Source organism: Apodemus sylvaticus, chromosome 23, assembly GCF_947179515.1.
Source record: "Apodemus sylvaticus chromosome 23, mApoSyl1.1, whole genome shotgun sequence".
Classification (NCBI taxonomy): Eukaryota; Metazoa; Chordata; class Mammalia; order Rodentia; family Muridae; genus Apodemus; species Apodemus sylvaticus.
The window spans coordinates 46226527-46246587 of record NC_067494.1 but is presented as its reverse complement, the minus strand read 5'-3'; the positions used below and the strand labels follow the sequence as shown (position 1 = coordinate 46246587).

The window sequence follows — 20061 nt, the reverse complement described above, 5'->3', positions numbered from 1 at the left end:
AGGGCTCGGACCCTGCTGCCCGTCCATGGACATCACAGAGAGCATGCTATCTCCCTGTCTCGAGCCTGCGGTGCAGCCTGCTGTTGGCTTGATGTGCACATATGTGATCCAGAGATTGCAAGAGAGAGGAGCGGGGAGGGAGAGAATGTGCGACACTGTGAGCTTTCCGACGACACGATGAAGACGAGGATGAAGACGACGACGATGGCGGCGGTGGCGGCGGCTGCAGCAGTGGCGGCCAGCAGCAGACATGCCGCCTCTGCTTCTTAACTGAGACAAGAACTGGATGGAAGCCATGCTGGACAGAAATACTGACCTATATGAAGTTCATAAGTCAAGCCCTTCCTGCCCAGATGTGCTGTGGGGGGGGGGGGGGGTTACAAGACGCTGCCCACAAACTCCTCTGCCCGCACAGGGGAGTGGCGATAGAGAACACTGGGTCTGAAGTAGGTGGGAGGAGGCTCCAGAAGGGACAGCAAATGCCTCCGGCCCCTTTCTCAGTGGAGTCCCCTCCTGGATAATCACTAGGACCCACCAAAGTGCCCTGGTGAAGCCATGGGCTCTGGAGGGCCGTGGCCAGTCGTGAGCAGGTGCTCCATCTGCAGCGGAGACGGCACGGAAACCTCCTACCCTGCTCGCTTCCAACACCAAACACCAGCCTGACTGGCTTTTTGATGCTTTCTGAAAGGCAAACAGAGGGCGTCCACTCATTCAGAAGGCCCAGCGTGTGCACACACAGCACACACTACACGGTACACGCCGTCCTTCCCATCTGACGTCACAATGGCTCTCAAATGATGAGGCTTTAAAATGACCAGTCACAGAAGGGTGATGCCAAGCGAGCTACGTAGCCTGTATCTCATACGTGCACCGACCGCTGCTGGGGTGTGTGAGTTTAGAAGGAATTTGACAAGAGTTTGACCCTAGCCTACTATCCTGCCTCACTGGCCCTTACTAGGTACCACCAAGCCTGCTACACAGGCCGCTTCATTGCCTCCTGACAGAATCCTCTAAGGCAGGAGAGTGCTATTTTTACAGCAGAAGGAACTGGAGCTCAGCTGCGAGTGCTGGTGACCTTGATGAAGTCAAGTATCAAATATCTCAGCAAGAACCCCAGAGGTAAAGTCTCTACTTAAGTGATCAGTCCCCAAAGCCAACTGGCATCCTTACCACTTGTGTCACAGCACAAAAGACTGACACAGAAGGGTGACACAGATGTGGTGGATCACCGGGCATTGCCACCCAGGTCCCACCCAGGTCCCACCCAGCGACTCAACAGTAACACTCCTTTCAAACTCGGACCGTGCCAACCAAATCACTTTCTGTCCAGAAGGCGTCTTCACGCACCTGACGCAGCTCGTGGGGCCTCCTTGACTTCTGCAAGGAGTACCCGGCTCAGGCCGGCTGCTAGAGACACCTCCGAGCTGAACAAACCACCCCCACAACAGAGTCCTCATGGGAAAGACCCTAGTGACCATCTTAGAGGAGAGATAAATGGGTTAGACAGAGGGTAACACCCCCTGCAGGCTGAGACAGGGACAGGAGTAATGGAGAAAAATAAAGTCGTGGGTAGTGAGAGGTTGTGTTCGCTCACTGCAGACTGCTACTTCTTCTCCTCTCTCCCACAAACATAAGGACCGTGACAGGTTTTTTCTGAAGCATAGCCCTTGGCAGGTGTCATCAGGACCACAGTACCATACTCTGTCCAAGGACAGAGCAAGCTATAGCATGTCAACCTCACTTTGGTGGTAGGGTCTGCCATCCTCCCATTGCGTCACACGTCAAAACTCCAGTGTTTTGCATCACTACATTTTACGAACATAACACACACTCAACCTTGTGCTGATTCGGGGACTCCCTGAGATAAAGACTGTTAGCAACCATTGCTGCCTTCAGTCCAGTAGCCCATCTGTCCCACGTTCCACTGTGACAACGGACTAAACAGAATTCAAAAGCTGAAGGGGTTCCTAAAAATAAACATTTTCTTCTGGTTTGGCTCTGTTTTGCTTTCCTTTCAACTAGCTTCAAAGTCGACCAAGCTATGGAGAATCATTTACCAGCTACAAAGGTCTCGGCAGGGAGCACACCTCTGCAAGCCTGCTGTGAGTTACAGCGATACCTTGTACCAACTCTTCTGGGTTTCCTGCTCTAACAGGGCTACTAATGCCCACGTGAGCATGAACCAGGGTCTGCTGGCTCCTGAGTCCCTCTGTCCCTCCTGAACACTCCACCCCACCATCCCACTCCACCTCCCTCACAAGGGCCCTCCAGGCAGCTTCTCCACCCACTCAGGCAGCCTCCTAACAAGCAGCCGCGTCTCTTTGTGCTTATAGAGCCATTGCTGTGCCACAGGCACACAGATGCAAACACCAACAGGTAGGCTGTCCTCCAACCTCATCCCCGAAAGGAATCTGGATAACTATCCTGTTCTCAAACACTCACACCCCACACCTAGCCCCCACCACAGCCATTCCCAAATAAAAGCCACTTCTCTTTCTATTATAATCTCAGCTGCCCACTCACTAAGGGAAACACAAAGGCACAGCCCATCCACATGCAGGAGGAGGTGTCCTGCCCATCCCACGAAGCTCCGTGGTACAGCAGAGAGCACTTGCCCACCATTGCAGGCTCCAGCTCTGCACAGGCGGAGTGTCTATCGAAGCCCAGAGAAGAGGGCAGCCCGGAGGCACATAGAGCTTCTGTGAGCTTCAGCCTCTTCAACTTTCGCTCTTTCCCAGTCCCAATCAGTAGTGACCTGCTTATTCCCCTGCTTGATGTCCTAATCTCCTGAATTTTCATCTTTCGTCCCCAGGAAGCTAGTGCACTTCTGCCAAGCCTGCACTCCTTGCCATTATCCCTCAGCTTGGACACACAGACACACACACAGACATACAGATGCACAGACACACACACACACACACTCATGCACACATGCACACATGCACACACACTCACACTCACACACATACACACACGCATGTACACATGCACACTCACGCATATACACTCACACACACAAGCACACATGCACATACACACACATGCATGCACACATGCACACTCACACACATACACACACACATGCATGCACACTCACACACTCACACACACACACACACACACAGGAGTGGAGGGCGGGGTGGACACAGACAGAGACAGGGACAGATTGCAAAGGACAGGATACAAATACTAAACCTCCTTCCCTTTGAGACAGAGCCTCACGCAGCCCAAGGCTGGACTTCAGCTCTGTGTAGCCCAGGATGAGCCTGAACTCCTTCCTGCTCCTCCTGCCTCTGCCTTCTGGGATCACAGTCTGGGATTACAGGCACGAGTTACACCTAGCTTATGAGATACAGAGAGGGTCAGGCCCAGGGCCCTCGGATGCTCGCTACCAACTGAACTGTATCACCAGCCGTAAACCTTCATCCTAAGGTCACTGTAGCCTAGGAAAGCCAGCATTCTGGTGACAAACTGTGTACTCAGAGGTGGAAGGCAGAGGAAGAAGGTAAGAACTGTATAATGCCAGCCCTGCACAACGGGTCTGGCTAGTATCTGGACACAGCCCCTCGGAACAGCCAGAACAGCTCTTCCCTAGCCAGCCTATGTCACTCATCTCTGACTTCTGGAGGCCTGAGGTACCACCAGTACAAAGCAAGCAGTGCTTCGCAGTTGAAGAGGCAGGTAATCCAAAGGATTAAGGAAGTGATCCAGTTGAAGGCAAGACAACAGGAAGTGTGAGGTAGTCAGGCGGCTAGCCAGTGAGATCCAGGCATGCTCACAGCAGGCGTTCACACGGACACAACTGGCTTCAGGGGTGCAGAACTTCCTCCACCACTCCAAGCAAGCGCAACTGCTGGCAGAGTCTGAGGCCCTTCGCAAGCTGAGGCAGGGGGATTAAGCAGGTCTCCACGACCAGTGGTATTGTTGCTATGTCTTTTAGCAGACCTCAAGGAACTATGCGGATAGCCAGCCAAGCAAAGACACACATCACTGAGACACACTGTTTCTTGCCTGTTTAGCAGCACACAAGTGCAACTCCTGCACATTTCCCCACTGAGGCCTCCTGTTATTGACCGCCACATTACCATGGCTTCATCACTGGCTTACCAGTCAGCAGAAATAGCGCCTTCCACAGCTGAGCATCAGAGACCGACACTGCACACATCTGCATCCAACGACCCAGGAGCTTAAAAGCCTACTTCTTCCCGACTGCCTCATGGCCAGCTCAACAGCTTTAAGAAGTGAAAACGTAGCAACAAACAGGATGCCAAGAAAGCAGCAACAAAACCCAGCCCTAGAACTGAGTAAGCTCAGATCATTCCAGAGAATTCTTCAAGTCTTACAGCAGCTTTGCCTTGCTTATTCAACAGCACAGAATCTTGGTGCAGGAGGGTGGGGGGGGTGCGGAGGATATATATAATACTAATAATATATAATATAAATATATGTACATTTATGTAATCCATATAATTATATTAAAAATACATTATGATATATTTATTTTTATATTTATAGTTTGTTTATATGTAAATGTTTTATTTGTATGTGTATTATTAAATAGATATATATTATTTATATATAAATATATATTAAATATATATATATATTTTATATTTTCTTCTGGCTAAACTCCTAGATGCCAACTCTACCTCCCATGAATAAACTCATCTTCAGCCTCCCCCACCTCAGAGGGGCACTCTCTCCGCTGGTGGCATTCAAAATACAGGATGGGGGGGCGGGGCACACGGGCCACCCCCCACTTCCTCCCTGTGGCAGCTTCCTCCCTGCAGCCACAGCTGTGGAACCTGCCTCAGAAGGTTCCTTCCTCCCCTACCAAGTACACTCCCACCATATCTGAAGAAGTAGCATCCCTCCATCACATCTGCTAAAGAAATAGCGAGAGCCCTGAGTAGCTGGACGTCGGGGGACAGATGTCTCAACTTTTATTTAATGTTCCCTTCTTTCAGTATTTTACTTCTGAATGTATGGGAAAGGGAACAGATAGTTGAACGGAGTGAGCCTCAGTCACCCGGTAGCCTCCTCGTGGTGACCCCTGCGGCTTCGTCGTGACCATGGTCATGGGGACAGCCAAAGGAGAATTGGCCAAATCTCAAGGGTTTGGTTCTATGTATTTTTTTAGTAAGAAAAAACATTTTGATAAATATCTTTGATGTAAAGAAAGAAAGTAGGTGGAAAGAAGTGGAACCTACAAAGATAAGGTATATCCCAGGCACAGAGAGCACAGGAAAGAATTAGCTATAGTGTCTAGGAAACACAGTAAATGGGCAAATAAACTTTACTAACGTGACCTGCCATTCTTTCTGTCTGTCTGTCTTCCTTCTGGTTGTCAAAGCCTAATACAACTAGTATCAACAGAATTTCTTGGGTATTTACTGTGAGCACTTGAAAATTATTTTTGTTGGAAATTATTTTCCTGTAAACTACCTGAACTAGAAGAACTTAGGTACTTACCTATTGAACGCCAAGAATAAGAACTGTTTCTTTTTTTTTCTTTAAGATTTATTTATTTATTATTATATGTAAGTACACTGTAGCTGTCTTCAGACACACCAGAAGAGGGCGTCTGATCTCGTTACGGATGGTCGTGAGCCACCGTGTGGTTGCTGGGATTTGAACTCAGGACCTCTGGAAGAGCAGTCAGTGCTCTTAACCACTGAGCCATCTCTCCAGACCCAAGAACTGTTTCTATCACAGCTGCAGGCATGCTGGACATTTGCCCCTAGCTACGTTATTTTCTTTAAAAAAGTTGAGCAATTGAGATACAGACCTATAATCATAGACAACCTCTGATTACCACGGCCAGGACAGACATACAAGCCAGCAGCTGATCTAAGTAGATCGCCTAAATCCATTGATTAAAGAAGTTCACATGTGGTGGCACACGCCTGTAATCCTAGCACTCTGGGAGGCAGAAGCAGGTGGATTTCTGAGTTCGAGGCCAGCCTGGTCTACAGAGTGAGTTCCAGGACAGCCAGGGCTACACAGAGAAACCCTCTCTCGAAAAACCAAAAAAAAAACAAAAAACAAAAACAAAAAAACAAAAAAAGAAGAAGAAGGAGAAGGAGGAGGAGAGGGAGGAGGAGAAAGAGAAGAAGGAGGAGAAGGAGGAGGAGGAGGAGGAGGAGGAGGAGGAGGAGGAGGAGAAGTTGTTCATGTGACTTACGCCTTAAGAGCAGGCTTCTATGGACTTGTTGGCCGCTGTCTCTAGATACTAAGTTCCTCTGAGGCAAAGATCAGAGTTTTGTATGCTAATTGCTTAGCTCAGTGCTTGTTACACATACTAGATTTTTTTTCCCCTCAAACCTAAACAATGGGAGCAAATAAGGAAATGGAATCCTGCCACCCAACAGTTTATCACCACCCAAAATCCCCTTCTACTCCTTATTTCTCACAGACTACGATTTGGTAGAAATCTCAGTTTCCGATGAAATGGCTGAAATTGCAGATCAGAGATTTCCCTGGTCTTGGTAACACCAAGCGACAGGCCCTTCCATAAGCAAGCTGTCTCTGCACATCAATATCTTTAGTCAACAGAAGAGACCCTATGTTTAGCAGATAACATCATTTTCGACGAGTTAGAAACCTTTACTGCCTCTGGAGAGAGTATAACCGGGAGTCTACGCCTACGATCACACCTTTGGGGTCTCTGCTGGGGTTTCAGATGCCTTCCTGCTCAGCTCTGAGTTGAAAATGGGCACTGGACAATCTCTGTGCAACAGCCAAGGCTAAAGCTACCCATGTGGGTAATGGATCCGTGGATAGGTGCAGCAGACTCATGGGCAGGCAGTGGCAATAGGAGGAGCCCACTTACTCCAGCTAGGAGACGGAAACTCCATCTGAGTGAACCTGGCCATCCTATCCAGGCAGGAAGGGCACGGGAGCTTCTGGTTACCAGGCAAGGCCTCTATCTCTAGCCATGCAAGTCCAGAAACCCTGATATGAAAGCCACTGATAAACCCAGGTACATCTCATCAGTATCATCGGCTAACAGTGACTGAACGGTTTGAGCACGCAGACACTAGTTTGTCTTTCCATTCAGTCACTCACGAACCCCAACGGTATCTATCACTTGTGTCTTGTGGCTGAGAGAGAAGAGGCTTACAGAGGTTAACAGCCTCGCTAGTCAAAGGGGGCGTGTGAATCTAATTGAGTGCACATGTCAGATCCATTAGAATTGTCTAGCTTCCAGAAAAGGTTTTCGAGAGAAAAAAAAGAAAAAAAGAAGAAAGAAAGAAATTAGGCTATGAAGCACATTCCAACATATTTCGTAGAGTAATTACCTTTTTTACAATGGCAACGTGTGCCTGAATACAGCAATGGCTACAGAGCCAGAAATGGCTAAAATTGATAACAGCAGTCCCCTGCTCCTACATGAGGGACAGGAGATGGGGCCTCCTTAGACTTCACTTCCTCATCTGTAGCTGGACCCTGGAATGAGGTAATGGTAACAGCTCACTCCTGTGACCCCTCCCAACCCCCCTGCCACATGCCACAAAGGCTGCACAAGGACCAGGATTCCCTTCACACAGTCTCTGAAAGGCATCTGCCGGAGTGGCCCACCCGGCCAGACCACTTAGAGGTCAATGCCAATACCAGACAAAAATATTTAAATGACATTTATTTTAAGCTGAAATTCACAGCATGTTTCCACACATGATTAGGTAACTTGGTCTCCACAGCCCAAGGTTTAATCAAACATTGTATTCTAAAAGCAAAATAATTTTTTAAACCAAATAGTAAGTCATGTTTAAAAAAGATATCGTGGCTTCAAACTGGCTCTTGATTTCCTGTTTATACCACTAGGCTTCAGGTTGCAAAAACAAAGACGGTTACTCTTTTTCTGTGTATCCTAAGAACAATTTTCAAAGAACAATGAAGAATTTCTGAACAGGGAGTTGCCTTTTTTTTAATCTGTCCCAACAGAGAAACGCACATCAGTGTTCAATACTTTATGAACCATCTCTCGATCTCAAAGGACTGATAGACCTTCCCACCGAGTTTTACACTTTTTTGGATGGGCTCTTCTTTGGCCCCATAAGCAGCTGTCTATCTACCAAGGAATGGGAAGGTACCCGGAGAAATATGAAACAGACAGGAACTTACAGAGCCAGCTACTTGTGGTTCTGGGCAAGCGAGGCTGCCCTGAAGCCAGAACTTCTTTGGCATTATTTACAATCTGTGTTGCCCAAAACCAGCCTGAAGCCACACAGGTTCTTAACAAATGCCCTACAGGAAGATGAGTAAGCTTTTAACAGACCCTTCATTTCTCAGGGTCTTTCCCCGTGCTCAACAGAATAAGGACAGCAGAATCCGCTAAGTGGGTTTTCAGATATCAAATGGTAGGAAACTGGGGGGGAGGGGGGGCCTTGGTCAAACACACATCAGTGCATCTGAGCTGGCCACCTTAACTAGCCTGTGCACCTAGCACAGCATCACATGCACACACAAGAGGTGTTCAACCCACTGACAGAATATACTGCTTTCCAGGCCTTTCAAAATTGTGTGTGTGTGTGTGTGTGTACAACTGCAAAATACTGCCATATACAAAGATCAGAGGACAACGTGGAGGATTCAGTTTTCTCCTTTTACCACTGAGTCCCTGGGGATTGAACCCAGGTTGTTCAGCTTGGTAGCAAGCCCCTTCACTTGCTGAGCCATCTCTCTGCCTCTCTTCCCTCAGTGTGACCTTCTGCATATCTACAGGTCTGCCCAGGGGTCTTAGGAATGTTATTCACACACACACATGCACACACACACACACACACACACACACACACAGGCCTTAGGAATGTTATTCACATACACACATGCACACATACACGACGCAGGCCTTAGGAATGTTATTCACACACACACACACACATGCACACATACACATAGGCCTTAGGAATGTTATTCACACACACACATGTACACATACACACAGGCCTTAGGAATGTTATTCACACACACACACACACATGCATACACACAGGCCTTAGGAATGTTATTCACATACACACACACACACAGGTGTTAGGAATGTTATTCACATACACACAGGCCTTAGGAATGTTATTCACACACACACATACACACATATACACACACAGGCCTTAGAAATGTTGTTCACACACAGGTCTTACAAATGTCATTTATATACACACAGGCCTTAGGAATGTAATCACACACACACACACACACACACACAGGCCTTAGGAATGTTATTCACACACACACACACACACACAGTCTTAGGAATGTGATTCTCTTTCTCTCTCTCATACACACACACAGGTCTTAAGAATGTTATTCTCACACATACACACACAGGTCTTAGGAATGTCATTCACACATACACACAGGCCTTAGGAATGTCATTCACACACACACACAGGTCCTAGGAATGTTATTCACACACACACACATACAGGTCGTGTAAGAATGGTATTCTCACACACACACACACACACACACACAGGTCTTAGGAATGTTATCCACACACACACATATACACAGGTCTTAAGAATGTTATTGTCATACACACACAGAGATCTTAGGAATGTCATTTACACACACACACAGATCTTAGGAATGTTACTCACACACACACACAGACAATTACTTTTACTGCCCCCATCGTATGCACACCTTGGCCACCACTGTATTTGAGGCCTTTCCATGGCCCCATTCAGTTCTCCTTGCTGAGCCAGCACACACGCGTCTGTAACACCAGGTCCCTCCAGCTCCGCTATAAACAGCACATGGAGTTTACTCACAGCGATGAAGGGACAAGAGCAACAGCTCAGAGACAAGGAACAGCACTATAAACTTGGCATTATGAGAAAATAGGAGATAAAAACACATGTGGTGGGAAGATAATACTTCTGTAATTTCTGCTCTTATTAGCTAGATTTTTGCAGAATCCCAGAAAAAAAAAAAATCAACATCTGTTCAATTTCTCTCATTATTAAGTTTAAATATCCCTCCCCATGACCAGGGCGATAATTGTGCCTATCCAAAATTGTTGTTTTGCTCTCTGAGCACGCTCTACTCTCTTCGATTCTGAGCTGGAATTCAGCAACAGAAACTTTTTCAACAGCAGTTACCTGGTGGTTTTAAGTCTGTCCCTGGCCTTAAAAAGGTCTCTTGATCGTCACAGAACCCTTTGCCTGTGTGTAACATACTAAGGCTGAGACAAAGAAATTCAACGTGAAATCTGTGATATTTGTTCTAAATAGACAATGGAACAACCACACACACACAATCCCATATGGGCCTGCACTGAAGCAGGGGCATCAATGTTCCGTGAAATCTCTAGGTCAGTTGTCAACTTTCTCTCACACACTTCACTAGCAAAGCGGAAGGCGGCTTTGCTGTCTATGGGCTCAACAACGTGATCTGAACACCGGGATAAGCAGAGTTTAGTTGTTAGTTAGAAACGAAAGCCACCGTTAAAATCACAGACATGGAAGATATAGGACCTGCAAAGGTCAAGATTTTCCGGCATCCCTCGGGTTTCAGAGCCAATCTATCTCAAAGCCCAGGCTGCGGGGAATTGCGTCAGGCACTCCACCACGTAGGAGCACCAGCGTGCCCAGAGCCCTTCTGAGTTGCTTTGGTCAACTGATCTCAAATACTCTGATCTACACCGTACCAGACCCAAGGCAGACCGGGCAGGCGCCAGAGGCTACAAAACTTCGGACTCTATGGAGCCTCCCAGAGCACTCCCATACCACGCGGCGATCCAGGGGCACCGACCGCACCCCTCCTCTAAAGCCTGTCTCTAGGAGTGACCCCGAATCCTGTACACACAGGGGCACTAGGAAGAAATTCACTGAGGTTAACTTCAATCGCAGCAAGGACTCGCTCTGTGCAGTTCTTAGGAAGTGCTAACATTTGGAGTCGATTTGATAGATTTTCATGACAAGTGAACCAGTTTTCAAATAACTTCCTACAGCTGGCTTGGGTCTGGGGTGATGGTGCACTGGACTGTAGCCGCACGCCCTGGGGCTCTACATGCCCACTCGAGGCGTAGTGGGGACCCGCAACCTGCACGCTCCCAGGGAGAGCCTTACCTCGAGGCGACTCAGACTGGAGCTCTTGGAGCGCGACTTCTTGCGCAGGTACACGGAGAAGAACCTGCGCACAGTGAACTTCTTCATGCTCAGCTCCATCGCCCCGCGCCCAGCTGCCAGGAGCCGCAGGGCCGGCGGGCGCGCATCCCCGGCACATCCCAGGCTAGGCAGCGCGCTGGCGGGCACGCGCGCCGGGGAGCCCGACGCGGCGGCCCTCGGCACGGATGCGGGCAGAAAGCACAAAGGGCAGGCCGCGCCGGCCACCAGCCCGGGCCCCAGGATCACTCCCGCGGAGCCTTTGCCTCCGGCCAGGAGTACCAGCTCCTGGCAGCCTACCCCGCCCATAGACTACACCCAGCGTCGTTCCAACCAACCAGAGTGCGCCGCTGCGCCACGCCTACACGCCCACCCACCAATCAGTGCCCGCAGCAGGAGCTCTTTTCCCCTTCAGTCGGAAAATCCACTCAGGACAGTCCCACCTTTACCCCGCCCACCACCATACCCTCCAATTATCACCAGCCATCCTGCCTAGGGGCGTTGTCCCAGTCAGCCTCTCCAATCAGCGCCGTTGCCTACTCCTCCCTCTCCTACTACTCCTGCCCTCAGAGAACAGTGGGACCTGCCCACTGCCACCGCCGCCAATCAGCGCCCACGCCCGTTGTGTGCTAAATCAGCCGCTCCTAGGGCGTGCTGCTACTGTCCTGCCTCCCTGCCTCATCTGTCCGAGCTGTTGTGTTCTCCGATCACTTCTGTCTACTTGGACTCCACGCTTAGCATCTTGCATTTCTCCACAGAGCAAAACTTTAATGACCTAGCACGCTAGAAAAGCGCCCACAAGCGCTGCACTTGGGTCACTCCTACAGCAGATCCCTGCAACTCCTTGCTTATTGGGGAACCGGGAGAGGACCCCGCCTGCTTCGCAGTGTCAGCGGCCTTCCTCCTCTCGGTGAGGACGCCTCACGTGGTCGGGGCCAGCAGCTGAGAACAAAGGCTCACATCCGCTCTCTGTGACCTCCGGCTCCATTTATAGACAATTATCCACACAGATGACTTATCAGGGCCAGCAGCAGGAACATCCTGAGTCCCAATCTGCGGGAGCAATCAGAGCCTGCTTTCACCTAAGTCCAAATGATCCTTCCTAGACACACAAGAAAGGCTAAGGTTAATAAAGTCCTATGCCCCGTGGCAGAATAGAAGCAGATTAGTGAAGAGCAGCGGGTAAGCCTTGGCCTGGCTTACACATCTACAGCCACGGTGGAGAAAACAGATTGTCTCTCCTGCACGAAATGCAGCCTACCAGGCAGTTCCACACTTTCCCACCCAGACACGGGAATCAGGAGATCCAACAGACTGGGAACCCCACCACTGTCACATAAGACTTAAAAGGGCTCGTTACACGGGAGCAGGACTCGGTCCCATCTAGAGAGGACTTTTAGGGATGGCAATCCCACCGGTGTGGGGCTCCAGAGATAGGCTGCCTGCAGTGTAAAGGTTTACAGCTTCAGCAGAGGCAGAATACACTGGCTTGTGACTTGTGACTTGACCACAGTATCTCTCTGTGCTGCCCGAGCTCCCTGAGGGCCTTCCGAGGATAAAATCAGGAGAGTAGGCTAAGAACGGGTCCTCTAAGGAAGCCTTTTTGGTTGTTCTTAGAATGTTTATTATTTCACAGTGCCTGAGGGCAGGGCCTGGTCCTTCCTCCAGGAGATTTTAGCAATTAGAGGACCAGTCATAAACTCCTACAGAGGATTGGTTCCTGAGACTCCTGAATTGGCAAGGCCTAGGAGTGCTGAGGACAGAGACCAGCTCACATTAGCTAGTGGTCCTCCAGATCACTCTGTTCTCACGCCCCAGGAAACTGATCTTAGCTCTTTTTCTATACCTGGGGACCCTCCCCTGAGCCTTGTCAACCAGGCTGAGAAGCCCACCCCTTCTGAGATCGCTTGCGATTTAATAGGAAACTCTGGACAGCCAAAAAGTCTCCAAAACGCTAGAGATGAAGCTCAGATGCAAGCAAAGTAAGCCACGTTCCAAAGCTGGGGTGGAGGGCGGCAGCCACAGCCAGGCAGAGCCAGGAGTGCTCAACCATGGTTAGCAGAAGGGAGATTTGGGGAGAAGATAAAAATGCCTAAAGCTGAGGAAAACAAGGTAACATCAGCTCCGACTATCTAGAACCAGGCCGGCTTCCTGTGGCTTTAGCACCCTGCTGAAGGAGTTCAGTAGCTAGAACCCACTGAAAAACACAGAATTAGCCGGGTGTGGCGACGCACGCCTTTATTCCCAGCACTTGGGAGGCAGAGGCAGGCAGATTTCTAAATTCGAGGCCAGCCTGGTCTACAGAGTGAGTTCCAGGACAGCCAGGGCTACACAGAGAAACCCTGTCTTGAAAAACCAAAAGTAAAAAGAAAAAAAGAAAAAAAGAAAAGCACAGAACTGCTCTGCTCAGGAATACTAATCCAGGCACTTTCTTTGAAGACTTTAGTGTTTCCGGTCCCTCTCTGGATGTTACACCTGCCCTGGAATTTGTCAGGGCACATCCACAGTGAGTCACACACACACGTGTCAAGAAGGGGGAGGTGGACCAGCTTCCAATGCAACCTTCCTCTCCCCTTAAAACAGAATGAGTGTAGAGGACCAGAGGGCGAGGCCTCAGAAACAACCAGGTAAAAGCCCCATGGAGATAAAAAGAAAGCAGACTGGCCAACTGGTTGACCATGCCTTCACAGGCCTGTGTCCCCAGCTCAGGAGACTAAGAGGAAAAGGGGGAACTGGGGGTGGGGGTGGGGTTACACACAACCCTAAGAGCAGAAATGAGCAGTGCATCTCCAGCAGGAGGGACAGGTAAAAGGAGATTCATGACTAATGATGTAGGAAAGCCAAGAGAGAGCACTGACATTGGAGGAGGAGGAGAAGGAGGAGGATGAGGATGAGGAGGACTTCATGGAAGAGAAACCATTCCATGTACAGAGAGTATATCCTGTGTGTTGTATGGATGCATCACCTGTCAATTAAAAATGATGGCCTATAAGAAATGGTACATTAGAAGGAGGGGCATCCAAAAGGTAGAAAGAATTCCGGGATAGAACTAGGCACAGGAGGAGTCGCTGGAGAGTATTGAGGAGGCCAGATGCATGGTACCCGAGCAGAGGTAACCAGCCAGCCGTGTGGCAGAATGTGGAGCGGTGTAAGTGGGTTATGTTAAGTCATTAGCTCGTCATACCCAGAGCCTAGCTGTATGGCCTGGGTATCTGTAAATATGTTTTGAGTCCGAGTCGTTAATCCAGGAGCTAAGGGTCGTATACCAGGGAGGAAGGGCAGCCTGTCGTATACCAGGGAAGTGAGAACAGCCCGCTGAATACCTGTTCCATTCACAGAGTGAAAGAATAAAAGAAAGGCCCAGCAGAGGAGGGACCCTTCTGTCTCTGGGTGCTTACGTGATTTTAGAGCCACGCAGCTCTCTTGGAACCACAAGGGACCCAGCTGTCGGGCCCAGTTATCAAATCCAAATTTTTGTGAAAATTATTTAAGGTTATTTCAATAGTCGTGATATCGATAGACTGTTGTGGGAGAACGTGCAGTGGAGTTGTGACTCCCGCCGAAGCGGTAGGACAGGAGAGTCGCCGATGGGAAGTCACCCCCAGGCGGGACACAAATTGGTCTCAAGCCTCAGTGCTATGTTTTCCTTCCCAAGAACGGCAGACTGGGAAAGACCTGTTGGAAAATCAATATTCTGGGCCACACACCGGCTTCTGAGGAAGACTAGCGCATGCCTGGTGCCTCTGGAGGCGGAAAGAGCAAAGGGGTGTGGAGCATGGCTTCTCAGACCGGTTAAGAAGGATGGAGAGAGAAAGCACCCTATACCCTGCGGTGAAAGACACTGGAGATCCCAGCCTCACTGTGTGTGGCCAAAGCAGGACCTCAAGGAGGAACGGTTGGAAGACATTTTTTCCCCTCACAAAGGAGACATTATGAGAAGAGGCGGATGGTACACACAGAAATACATCTTCATCTTAGGATGTTTGCTTGCCAACGGGGTGCAGAGTAGAAATTCCTTGGAAAGTGGAAAACATTTCTGTGAGAGATCTGTGACAACCTAGGGGGATGAGAGTGTCTGGGCAGAGAATAAACTTCATTGTTCCAGAACTTGGGCAGGGCGAGTGCGAGGACAGAGGGCAGCTCTGGGGCAAGCTCCGCCTTCATGTTTGTCCTCCTACATAGCCAATTCCCATGGCTCGGCTTCTGTATCACCTGTGTTCGATACAAAGTAACCGGGGTATGGAAAACAAACCCCCTGTGACCTCCACAGGAGGAGAAAACACAACTCCCCACGGTCACGCCCCTCTGTTAAAGTTTGGGATTATTTTCACACTTAAATATGGAGCTTCCTTTAAAAAATGTAGTAAATAATACCTGATAATCGAGGACTATTGGAGACAATTTAAAAACTTCTGGGGAAAATGAAATCGAAATTTAAATAAGACCTGTGATCGCAAAAAAACAAAAAACAAAAAAATTGTAGAGTACACCAAGACCCAACTGCCTCTGGCACTGAACACCTGTGCGTTAGGAGTTTATTTTTGTGATTCTCAAATTATTAATCAGTTCTCTCCTGCATACATTTGAATGTGACTTAGGGAGAAGAAGCAAGATGACTAAGAGGGAGTGACAGCTGCTACTGGGAGCTGCAGTGTCATCCTCCGGTCTCCACTGACTGCTGACGCGCCCCACCCCCACTACCAAGCCTGGAGACAGGGGCAAAGGTAGCCCAGGCTATGCCCACAAGGTATAATCTGCATGGTGGGGAAAAAGCCCTTCCAGCCTCAGAAGCAGCTTCTGGCCCAGTTGAGAAACAAGAGGCAGCCTCTGGGTTCACCCCAGAAGGGAAGGTTGTGTTGGCTGATTGACAGCGAAGACGTGCTAAAGAGCCAGGAAGCACAGTCCCAAAGGCCACTCCCTCTGCTGAGCTTACACACCAGGTGCTGCATGGAGGGAAGAGGGGGGAGAGCCCCAAAGCAGACTTTGGACAGACTTTGCACATGGGGTCTTCGAGGGGCCCATCCTGGCAAATCTAACCGTGAGCCTCTTCGGCCTTCCACATTACCCCGACACAGCTGGTGCTGTCCTCGGCTACCCTGAGAACATACCACCTGTCCACACCACCCCGGGAGCAGTGAGCTCTGGGTCAGATAGGAATGGTTCTGCACGCCTTGCTGAACTCTTCAGAGGCCGCTACCTCCTCACCCACGAAGCAGAACCCCAACTCCTCACTATACAAAGTCCCTTGGACCTCCTGCATCCTGCCTACCACCCTTCCCAGCACCAGGTACAAGTCCTGGTTTTCTTCTCAGTCCCTGAGTATGCGGAAGGAAGTCCGGCAGCCTTTGTTATGGAGAACATAACAGAGAAAGGTAAGAAATAGGAGAACTGGCGGTCTTTATCAGTGTGAAGACCCCGTTGACAAAAGCTCAGGCAGAAAACAGACAAGCTATGCCCGCATTCTCTAGCCCCGCGTTTCTCAACTCTCCTAATGCCATGTCTCTGTCATACAGTTCCTCACGCCTGTGTGCCCAACAGAAACAGTCACACGCACTGTGTGACTGACTACACGGGCCCAACATCAACAGATACAGACATTCTCTAGCCCAGAGGTTCTGCAATACAGTTGTGGTGACTCCCAATCAAAAAATTATTTCATTGCTACTTCATAACTGTCATTTTGCTACTGTCATAAATATTAATGTAAATATCTAATGTACGTTTGGTTTCCAACCTGGGACAAGGGACTGAGATGCATATTTTGTGTATCAAAAGACTGAGCCTCCGGGTTCTTCCAGCATCCCGCAGTCCTACCTGGCATACCCTTCCCCCAACCATAAACTTGCGAGGCCAGGGACTGGGCTGCTCTTCCCCCCCCCAAGAGGCCCCTCCCTATATGATCCAAACATTTGGATTTCAGTCTCTCTTCTCTCTCTGCCAAGCTCTCTCTCTTTCTACACACACACACACACACACACACACACACACAAAACCTTCCCCATGGTGACTCCTCTCGCCTCAATTCTTGGGGCCAGGAAACTCACCCGAGAACAGCTTCCCAACAAACCTGCCTTTAATATAATCTAATATGGCTTGTATTGGCTCATTTCCCTGGCGGAGAAATAACCTATCAACATGCAGGATATCTAACATGCAGCCCCCGTGAAAGGGTCTATTGATCCCCCATGGAGTCGTGACCCACAGGTTGAAAACTGTTTATTCTAGCGAAAAGACGGTAGCAGGGAATCCCTCAGACTCAGGACCAAGGAACACAGGGACGCTGCCACTAACCACAAATCACAAAGAAAACCACATCAGTCCAAGGCAACAGACCCAGAATCAGATAGGTGGTGAGTCAGCTGGGTAGAGGTGTCTGCGGCAGGTGACAAGATGACCAAATATAATATGTCCACGGAAATTAAAGCAAGATGTGCAAACGTGATTACAGACAGGAGACCACGAGGGTGACTAATCAGATCTAAAACCAAGGGAGGAAAGGTATGATATCCGACACTAGCTAGATGTGGCCGACATAGGTGTGCTGCTCATCGGAGGAGGGTTAGGCAGAGTGAAGTGGGTAAAGTGTTTGTCTGGAGCAAATACACGTCATGTGAGTGAGCATGGGAGGGGGAGGGGGGAAGGCTCTAAGGTGCATTTCCACACTTTTGAGATCACTTTTGACCCAACCTGTAGTGGCTCTTCCTGGTTGCCCACTTGACTGTATCTGGAATGATCGACAATCCAGAATTGGAAGGCTCACCTGCGATCCTGATCTCGAGGCTGGGAGATACAAGTTTCTGACCTGGATTTTGGCAATGGCAATCTTGAGGCAGAGTGGCAATGAATCCCAGGAGACTAAGGCAAGGGAATCTTTGAGATCAAGGTCACCTGGGACAAAGCAAGCCCCAGATCCAAGCCCCAACTAAGAACTTGCCAGACCAGGGACTGGCCTGCCCTTCCCCCCAAGAGGCCCCTCCCTATATAATCCAAACACACACACACACACACACACACACACACACACACACTCACACACACCTACCTTCCCCATGGTGACTCCCCTCGCCTCAATCCTTGAGGCCAGGAAACTCACCCGAGAGCAGCTTCCCAATAAACCTGCCTTTAATATAATCTAATATGGCTTGAATTGGCTCATTTCCCTTGTGGAGAAATAACCGGGGTGGCACACACCTTTAATCTGGGCCACACCCTCTGCTGGAGACTTCCATAAGGACATTGGAAGCAGGAGGATCTACTCTCTCTCTCTTCTTTGCCTGCTTGACTTGTGGAACTGAGCAACTGCTAGATCCTTGGACTCCATTCACAGCTGCTGCTGACCATTGTTGGGAGTTGGACTACTGTAAATCATCAACAGATTCCCTTACTATATAGACACCACCCATACTTTCTGTGACTCTAGAGAACCCTGACTAATACACAACCTTTGTTGAAACTGAGTTTAAAGTTGTATGGCCTTTCCCAGGCCCTATTGCTGAATACAACCCCCTCCTGAAGTAAGAGACAGTTCTAGTTTCCCAGCCTCTCCACTCAGACCTTAGAGGCTCCTCAGGACAGAGTCACCTGTACTAGCAAACATTCTCAGACCCTTCCATTCCAACCCTCTGTCACAAGTTTTGCCAGATACAATTCACTGGATACAACTTTTGCCACCTCCTGACATCAGTCACCAAACTGACCAAGCCAGCAGGTCCACCCACAGCTCCCCATGCCCTCTAAACAACGGACACTCCTTAGAGCAGAGTTGGCACCCAGTGAAGGACACAGGCTCTATCGCCCGACTGTTGGCATCATCTGCAAAAGTGAGCTGCCAGGGTCCATGATGACAAGACCTTGGCCCCTAACTGGGCCCTCCTTCCTGCTTTCCCTGTCTCCGCCCTCCACTCTACAGGCTCTGTCAGGTCCTTGCTTGGTACCCTGTCTTGTTTGCAGCTTCCTACAGCCTTGCCTACATCTTGTGCCAAGCTGAAACCACCCATGCCTAGACTAGATTCTACTCCTGTTACCTCTGTTACCTAGAGAATCACTTGCTATTAAGGGCTTTGATGTACAATATTGCTTTATCTCTGCGACACATTAATCTAACAGACAGAATCTCACTCTCTGCAGTAAAGACTGATGCTTAGCCTAGCAAGACAAGGAGGGCAATCGATTGACTGAGAGAAAGAGACGTTTTCACTCACTCCCAAGTCTGACCATGAATTATAGAGGAACCCTGCAGTGGGGTGGAGATGCTAGCAGGAAACAGGAACTAGGTTGAAACTATAGCAGGAAGGGTCCTGTAACTTGAAAGGGAGGGGGAAACCTTTTCATAATTGAAAGGTCTAAAAAAAAATCTGGAATCAATTCAAAAGAGAACTGTAAATTCCTTGATAGATTTTTTTTCTTTTTTTATTGACAGAGATCTTCATCATTTACAAATATTTCACAGGCACCAACAGTACAACACATTCCATGCATGACAGGGACGAGTGGAGCAAACAAAAGTTCTGAAAGCCACGAGGTGGAAGGGGGTGGGGCACCGCAGCGCGCGCTCGCGCGCGCGCGCGCACACACACACACACACACACACACACACACACACACGCGCACACACACACCCTCAGGTCAGGGCTGGGGGGGAGGTAAAGTGGGGAACGCTAAGCCGTGTGTTCGAAGACTTTTGTAGGTCTGGTCTTTCTTTTTTTGTTTTGTTTTGTTGTTTTGAGACAGGGTTTCTCTGTGTAGCCCTGGCTGTCCTGGAACTCACTCTGTAGACCAGGCTGGCCTTGAACTCAGAAATCCACCTGCCTCTGCCTCCCAGAGTGCTGGGATTAAAGACGTGTCACCACTACCGCCCAACTAGTTCCTAATGATTAAAGCATTATTTGATCCTCTTGGCTCTCTTCCTGACTCCTAGCTGGGCCTGAGGTCTGGCATATTCATGCTG

At 49.3% G+C, this 20061-nt stretch overlaps 1 protein-coding gene across 2 annotated transcripts in view; it reads right to left on the bottom strand.

Moving 5' to 3' along the window:
- The window catches only part of Rps6ka2 (ribosomal protein S6 kinase A2), a 233631-nt gene that overhangs the window by 126398 nt on the left and 87172 nt on the right, over nt 1-20061 (bottom strand). The window contains exon 1 of one of the 2 annotated variants that reach the window (XM_052169908.1): nt 11079-11407. The exons of the other annotated variant lie outside the window; for it this stretch is intronic. Within the exon in view, the coding sequence (XP_052025868.1) occupies nt 11079-11177 (99 nt within the window). The 5' untranslated portion in view covers nt 11178-11407. Of the gene's footprint in view, nt 1-11078; nt 11408-20061 lie in introns of those variants that run through there. 2 annotated transcript variants of the gene reach the window in all.